The sequence below is a fragment of the Vigna unguiculata genome, chromosome 4, assembly GCF_037176805.1.
Source record: "Vigna unguiculata cultivar grain cowpea cultivar isolate G323 ecotype 2 chromosome 4, ASM3717680v1, whole genome shotgun sequence".
Taxonomy (NCBI): Eukaryota; Viridiplantae; Streptophyta; class Magnoliopsida; order Fabales; family Fabaceae; genus Vigna; species Vigna unguiculata.
The window spans coordinates 18,396,133-18,404,780 of record NC_140795.1 but is presented as its reverse complement, the minus strand read 5'-3'; the positions used below and the strand labels follow the sequence as shown (position 1 = coordinate 18,404,780).

At 41.6% G+C, this 8,648-nt stretch overlaps 1 protein-coding gene across 1 annotated transcript; it reads left to right on the top strand.

Moving 5' to 3' along the window:
* Nucleotides 1-1,141: 1,141 nt before the first annotated feature.
* LOC146886883 (uncharacterized) lies at nt 1,142-2,662 on the top strand. Its single transcript, XM_085671914.1, has one exon. It carries the CDS (start codon nt 1,142-1,144, stop codon nt 2,660-2,662), a length of 1,521 nt encoding a protein of 506 aa, XP_085528040.1.
* The last annotated feature ends 5,986 nt before the right edge of the window (nt 2,663-8,648 follow it).

Here is an 8,648-nt window from a genome sequence, read left to right as displayed (position 1 = left end):
TCTGAAGTTTTTCTTATGCTATGAGAATGAATGTTCATCAATTTCTTCTAGCTTTCTATTGCAATTTCCAGTTTAGGAACGAAGTAATCTTACTCTCGGGTAGCCATAGTCCCTCGTATTATACTTATTTCTCACTGTTCCATTGCCTCTGATTTTCTTGATCTTCACCTCATTTTTAGTGCTACATTCTAGGTTTGTATGTGTTTTATCTAGTAGTGCTGAGATCAATGGTTGACTTTGCACAATGAACTCCAATCCAGTGTTAATCTCTGATTTTCTGAACTACTATTTCGACCACTGGTTCTGCACTGTTTTACCATGTTATTTACTGCCTTTTTCATCTTTTTGAGCACTAGATTGGAGCACTTGCTATTTTGTTGATGCTTTTCTTTTGATATCTACTTTTACAGTTTAGTTTGATCATGCATTTCACTTAATCTGTGCTGCACTTTACATTCCAATCTTGCCTTTTTATTTTCCCAGTTTTACTGAAAGTAGTACCTATTTTGTTCTCTGTTACACATTTCTCTTTTTAGTTAAATTCTGTTTTGATGTTGCATTTGTGATTTCATTAAATTGACTGCATAGTACTTGTTTTTTTTTTCTCTTGGTTTTTTTTTATTTTATTTTCAATTTCCATTGCACCTTAGTTTGACTGTTACAGAGCTCATTTCACAGTCCTGGTTTAGTTGCATTTTTGTTTTCTAGTTTCACAGTCTGTATGTAGTGTTAATTGCATTTTAATTATTTTAGTTATTACTACTTTCTGCTCTTACTTCTAAAAATCCTCAAAAATCTGTCTTTCAACACAATCAATGAACTCATTGCATTGACTCCATCCTTGGACTGACCTGAGTTGATCCTTATACTGCATTAGTAAAGGGTGATTAATTCAGTTTGTTTGGGACAGTTTAGGCGACAAAATCTGTCTACCAAATTGGCGCCGTTGCCGGGGATGGTGCTAGTGTTTTGAGCTTATTGAATGTTTTTCTCTTGCATTTTGTACAGATTTAGTATATAGTTTCTTTTTTATTTTTCTAGATTTTTCTCTTTGGCTACTAGTTCAATAAAACTGATTTCTGAATGCATCTCTATTCTATGCTTATTGTAGTTTGTTGCACTTGTGTGTGTTTCATGTTTTATGACCAGGTCTAGGATAAAAGAAAAAGATTTGTATCCCTTGGACCCTGAAGTTGCAAGAACATACAAGAGGCGATATAGACTGCAACAACAAAGAAAGAAACAAGGAGAGTCCAGCCACACTGTCTCATATTCCAATAGTGACACTACAAGCTCTCATTCTGAATCAGAAAGTATTGAAGATATGGCTGGAAACCAAGAGAGGACTTTGAAGGAGTTGGCCAATCCTGATATTGGTTACCAGCCCCTATGCATACAACTGCCACAACCAGAAGGTGCAGTAAGCTATGAGTTGAAATCTGGTTTGATACATCTGCTGCCCAAATTCCATGGTTTGTCTGGAGAAGACCCCCACAAGCATCTAATGGAGTTTCACGTAGTCTGTTCTACTATGAAGCCAGTTGATGTGCCTGAAGAGCTAGTGAAGATGAAGGCCTTCCCATTTTCATTGTGTGATGCAGCTAAAGATTGGCTTTACTTGCAACCAACACCAATAACCACATGGACAGATATGAAGAGAAGATTTCTGGAGAAGTTCTTTCCTGCCTCCAGAACTGCATCAGTGAGGAAGGATATCAGTGGAGTGAGACAGCTGCAAGGAGAGTCCCTATATGAGTATTGGGAGAGGTTTAACAAGTTATGCTCATCATGCCCAAACCACCAGATCACAGAGCAATTGTTGATTCAGTATTTCTATGAAGGTTTGCTGCCCATGGATAGAAACATGGTGGATGCATCTAGTGGAGGCACTTTGATGGATAAAACCCCTTCTGCAGCAAGAAGTCTAATTTCCAATATGGCTGCAAACTCACAGCAGTTTGGTGTAAGAAATCTTGGAAAAGTTGTACATGAGGTGCAAACTCACAATGTGGATGTAACTGAGCATTTAAGGTTGGAGAACAAGTTAAATGAGTTAACTTCTATGGTGAGGCAGCTAGCAATAGGCCAACAAACCACTCAGACTCAACAAACTCAGCAGAGATTATGTGGGATTTGTGCTGCTGATCATTTCACTGATGTGTGTCCACAGCTGCAAGAACCAGCCCTTGCTGGAGTTTTCCAAGCACAATCTAACACTTCTAGATCTCAACAAAACCAGCAATACAACCCATATTCCAATACCTACAATCCTGGTTGGAGAGATCATCCAAATTTGAGGTATGGACCAGCACAAACACAACCGCTAAGAGGGCCATTCCCTCCACCCCAGCAACATCAATTTCAGCCACAAGTCAATCAATATCCACAACAGCAGCAGAGATACGTTCCTCCACCATTGAGGAACAATGCAACACCACCTTTGCCTACCCCAAAACAACCTCAAGGCAATGCAACAGTTGTGACTGAAGATTTGGTAAAGCAGATAGCTGACAGGATGGCTATTCAAATGGCAGAGAGGATGTCTGCACAGATTGAGCAAAATGTGACAGCAACCATACAAGACCTAAAGACCCAGCTTGGCCAGTTAGCAACTGAAATGAATGAGGTGAAGCAACAAGGGTCTGGAAAGTTACCATCCTAGACAATGTTGAATCCACATAACAATGTGAGTGCCATTACATTGAGGAGTGGCAAGGAGTTACAAGAAGGCACTCAAAACAAAGACAAAGGAAAATCGGTTGGTCAAGAAGTGCAACAACAACCACCACAGCAAGCACCAACAGTGCCACTGCCTTTTCCTTCCAGAGCTGCTACAAATACCAAGAAGTTGGAGGATGAGAAAGATTTGATGGACATGTTCAAGAAGGTGGAGATCAACATTCCCCTGCTGGATGCAATCAAGCAAATTCCGAAGTATGCAAAATTTCTCAAGGAGTTGTGCACTTATAAGAGAAATCTTCGCAAGAGGCATCTCCAAACAGTTTCATCATTGTCACAACCTGGTTTGCCTCAAAAGTGTGAAGATCCAGGGCATTTCACCATCCCTTGTACTATTGGAGAGCTTACCATAGCTAATGCTCTGGTGGACTTGGGAGCTTCAATCAATGTGATGCCAGAATCTGTGTATAGGATGCTTAATTTAGGTAGATTGAAGCCAACCAATGTGGTGATTCAACTAGCAAACAAAAGCACAGCTGAACCTTTAGGAGTCCTTGAAGACGTGTTGGTAAAAGTAAATAGATTGATTTTTCCAGCTGACTTCTACATTCTTGATATGCAGGATGATCGAGCCATGCACCAATCCACTTTGATCTTGGGAAGACCATTCCTAATGACTGCAAAGACCAAAATAGATGTGTACTCTGGTACTATGTCTATGGAGTTTGGAGATGATATAGTGCAGTTCAACATCTTTGAAGCTATGAATTATCCAATAGAGGGTCACTCCATTCTATACGAGCATCCAGTTTTCATGTGTGATGCTGTGAAACCTGGACCAGTTACTGACTTTTGCACAAACATAGATTTAGGAGTTGATTTCATTTTAGATGTTGATTTTGATTTATCACTTTCTGAATTTGTTGATCTTTTTGATATAGACTTAGACACACTCACAGATTGCTCTTGCACTGAGAGCACTTGTGCTGCTTGCACTGAGATATTTGCTGTTACAACCTCCCTTTCTAGTTGTTTTGTAGAAACTGACATTGAGGTTAATGTTTCACAACAAGCAACATTAGAGCAAAAGACATGTAAGCAACAATCAAAAATGGAGTTGAAACCTCTGCCAGAAAATCTGAAGTATGCCTATTTGGATGAGGAGGAAAGGTTTCCTGTGATTATAGCCAACAACCTCTTGGATGAGCAAGAAAATGAGTTACTGCAAGTGTTGAGAAAGAACAAGAAAGCCATTGGCTGGTCATTAGATGACATTCCAGGGATTAGTCCAGCTGTTTGTATGCACAGGATCCTGCTAGAAGATGATTGGAAGCCTGTGAGGCAACCACAAAGGAGGCTTAACCTTACAATCTTGAATGTGGTAAAGGAGGAAGTATCCAAGTTATTGAAAGCTGGCATCATTTATCCTATATCAGATAGCACATGGGTTTCTCCCATCCAAGTGGTGCCAAAGAAATCAGGAATTACTGTGGTGCAAAGCAAGGATGATAGTTTGATTCCAACAAGAGTTACCAACAAATGGAGAGTTTGCATAGACTATAGGAAGCTCAACCAAGCCACTAAGAAGGACCATTTTCCTCTCCCATTCATTGATCAAGTCATAGAAAGGTTGGCTGGTAAGACACATTATTGCTTCCTAGATGGTTTTTCTGGTTATATGCAAATACATATTGCACCTGAGGATCAGCATAAAACTACTTTCACATGCCCTTTTGGAACATTTGCATACACCAGGATGCCATTTGGATTATGCAATGCACCTGCTACTTTTCAGAGGTGCATGTTAAGCATTTTCTCTAACTTGATTGAGTGTTGCATGGAAGTCTTTATGGATGATTTTACTGTGTTTGGCACTTCATATGCTGAATGTTTGCATCATTTAGATAGAGTCTTGCAGAGATGCATTGAGACTAACTTGGTTTTAAATTATGAAAAATGTCATTTCATGGTGAGTGAAGGCATAGTCTTAGGCCATCTCATATCTGACAGAGGCATTCAAGTAGATAGGGCCAAGATTGATGTGATTACTTCTCTACCTTACCCCTCCACTGTGAGGGAGATTCGTTCCTTCCTTGGACATGCAGGTTTCTACAGGAAATTCATCCAGAACTTCAGCAACATTGCATTACCATTATCCAAGTTGCTACAAAAGGATGCACCCTTTGAGTTTGATGAGCCATGCAAGAAGGCATTTGATGAATTAAAGAGAAGGCTCACTACAACACCTATTTTGCAACCCCCAAATTGGAAGCTCCCCTTTGAGCTCATGTATGATGCGTCTGACTACGCACTAGGTGTTGTTCTCTCACAAAGAAAGGAAAAATTTCCTTATGTCATAGCTTATGCCTCAAGAACATTGGATCCTGCACAGAGCAACTACACCACAACAGAAAAGGAGTTGCTTGCCATTGTGTTTGCATTGGACAAGTTCAGATCATACTTGGTGGGTTCCAAAATCACTGTCTTTACCGACCATGCTGCTCTGAAGTATTTACTCAAGAAATCTGATGCCAAACCAAGACTGATCAGATGGATGCTCCTCCTACAAGAATTTGATTTGGAAATCAAGGATAGGAGTGGAGCCTTGAATCAAGTTGCTGACCATCTCAGCAGAATTGAGGGCACACACAACACAGTGCCAATCTGTGATGATTTTCCTGACTCACTTTTATATTCTTTACATTCTTGTAATTCTATTCCATGGTATGCTGACCTTGTGAACTATTTGGCTACTAACATTTTGCCTTCTCATGCATCTAGAGCTCAAGTTGACAAGTTAAAAGCAGATGCAAAGCATTTTGTTTGGGATGACCCCTACCTTTGGAAGTTCTGCAGTGATCAAGTGATAAGAAGGTGTGTCCCTAATGGTGAGTTTGAAGCTATTCTACACCACTGCCATGACACATCGGTTGGAGGCCATTATGGGCCTCAAAGGACTGCAAGAAGAGTGTTAGACAGTGGATTTTACTGGCCAACAATCTTTAAGGACGCATACAGGTTTGTTAAAGGGTGTGAGAAATGCCAGAGGGCAGAAGGTAACATTACAAAGAGAAATGAAATGCCTCAACAACCTATAATTGTGTGTGAAGTATTTGATGTGTGGGGCATAGATTTTATGGGGCCTTTTCCCCCCTCTGCTGGTTTTTCTTACATTCTTCTAGCTGTGGATTATGTGTCTAGATGGGTGGAAGCCAAAGCCACCAGGTTTAGTTGCATTTTTGTTTTCTAGTTTCACAGTCTGTATGTAGTGTTAATTGCATTTTAATTATTTTAGTTATTACTACTTTCTGTTCTTACTTCTGAAAATCCTCAAAAATCTGTCTTTCAACATAATATATGAACTCATTGCATTGACTCCATCCTTGGACTGACCTGAGTTGATCCTTATACTGCATTAGTAAAGGGTGATTAATTCAGTTTGTTTGGGACAGTTTAGGCGACAAAATCTGTCTACCAGGTGGCCTCCCAATAGAGAGGTAGAGTTCTCTATCGATCTAGTACCAGGAACCGACCTAGTATCGATGGCTCCATACCGTATGGCTCCAGCTGAGTAGGTGGAACTCAAAAAACTGATTGAGGAGCTGATGAAGAAGCAGTTCATCCGACCCAGTACTTTGCCTTGGGGAGCACCAATGTTGTTGGTGAAGAAGAAGGACGGGAGTTCACGTCTGTGTGTGGACTACAGGTAGTTGAACAAGATGATAATCAAGAATAAGTACCCTCTCTCGAGAATTGATGACTTGATGGATCAGCTGCATGGGTCATCAGTGTTCTCGAAGATAGATCTATAGTCAGGATATTATCAGATATTGGTGAAGGCCGATGATGTGCAGAAGACGGCCTTTAGATCCAGATATGGCCACTATGAGTACGTGGTTATGCCTTTTGGTGTGACCAATGCTCCGGCTGCGTTCATGGACTACATGAACTGGATTTTCAGACCGTTCTTATATAAGTTCATCGTGGTCTTCATAAACGACATTCTCATATATTCTAATACTCAGGAGGAGCATGCTGAACATCTGAGGTTGGTGCTTAGTGTCCTAAGGGAGAAGCAATTGTATGTCAAGTTGTCCAAATGCGAGTTCTGGATGGATGAACTTCAGTTTTTGGGCCATGTAATATTTGCGCACGACATTGTAGTGGATCCGGCAAAGGTCAAGGCAGTGGTTAAGTGGGAAAGTCCCAAGTCAGCAATAGAGATCAGGAGCTTCGTGGGTTTAGCAAGCTACTATAGGAGATTCATTGGGGGATTCTCCAAGATAGTGGCGCCCCTGACGCAACTCACACGGAAGGACCAACCTTTCACCTGGACAGATAAGTGTGAGGAAAGTTTCCAAGAGCTGAAAAGAAGATTGACCAACGCTCCGATACTAGTGATCTTGGATGTTAGGAAGCCTTTCGAGGTCTATTGTGACGCCTCCCATCTCGGACTTGGTTGTGTGTTGATGCACGAGAAGAAGGCTGTGGCATATGCCTCGAGACAACTCAAGGTGCGTGAGAGAAACTACCCCACTCATGACTTGGAGTTGGCGGCCATAGTATTTGCCTTGGAGATCTGGAGGCACTACCTTTATGGTGCACAGTTTCGGGTGTTCAGCGACCACAAAAGCCTTAAGTATTTGTTTGATCAGAAGGAGCTGAACATGAGGCAGAGGAGGTGGATGGAATTCCTGAAGGACTATGATTTTGAACTGCTATATCATTCGGGGAAGGTGAATGTAGTGGCTGATGCATTGAGTAGGAAGACTATACATGCTGCACACCTTATGATTAAGGAGGTGGAACTACTAGAGCAGTTTAGAGATATGAAGTTGCATGTGAAGTTGGGTCCGAGTCCATTAGGTGTAGTACCTTAACTATATCTAATGATTTCTTGGATTCAATTAGGGAGAGGCAACTATTGGATGTCAGCTTGAACCGAGTACGAGAACAACTTGGGATAGATGAGGCAAAGGATTTTGCTTTGGGTAATGATGGCATACTGCGGTTACAGAGCAGAGTGTGTATACCTGATGATGCTGAGGTAAAAAGGTTAATCCTTGAGGAAGGGCATAAGAGTCGTCTTAGCTTGCATCCTGGCATGACTAAGATGTACCAGGATCTCAAGGAATCCTTCTGGTGGCAGGGAATGAAGAAGGATGTTGCACAATTTGTATCCGCTTGTTTGACATGTCAGAAGACGAAGGTGGAGCATCAAAGACCCGGTGCGAATCTACAACCCTTGGAGATACCAGTGTGGAAATGGGACAGTATCTCCATGGATTTTGTGACCCATTTGCCACGGACTTTTAGGGGGCATGATACAATATGGGTTCTAGTGGACCGATTGACTAAGAGTGCTCACTTCTTGGTGATGAACTTGAGGATGTCCATGGCAAAGTTGGCCCAACTGTACATCAAGGAAATTGTAAGACTGCATGGAGTACATTCGAGCATTGTATCAGACAGGGATCCTCGGTTTACATCACGATTTTGGCAAACCTTACAAGATGCTTTTGGAACCAAGTTGACCATGAGGACGATCCAGTCACTTGAGGACTTATTACAGACATGTATACTGGATCACTTGGGAGCTTGGGATGAAGTGTTACCGTTGATTGAGTTTACCTACAACAACAATTTTCATGTGAGCATTGGCATGACGCCATATGAGGCTCTTTATGGCAGAAAGTGTAGGACCCCTCTCTGTTGGTATCAAGATGGGGAGGCAGTGCTTGTTGGACCAGAGTTATTAGAACAAACCATCAAGAAGGTGAGAATGGTGAGGAGCAAAATACAGGCTTCTCAGAGTAGACAGAAGGCTTACGTTGACCGTAGAAGGAGACCTTTAGAGTTTGCAGCTGTGGATCATGTGTTCTTGAAAGTGACCCGAACCACTAGCGTGGGAAGGGCCCTCTGCTCAAGAAAGCTTTCGCCCAAGTTTCTTGGTCCTTATCAGATCTCTA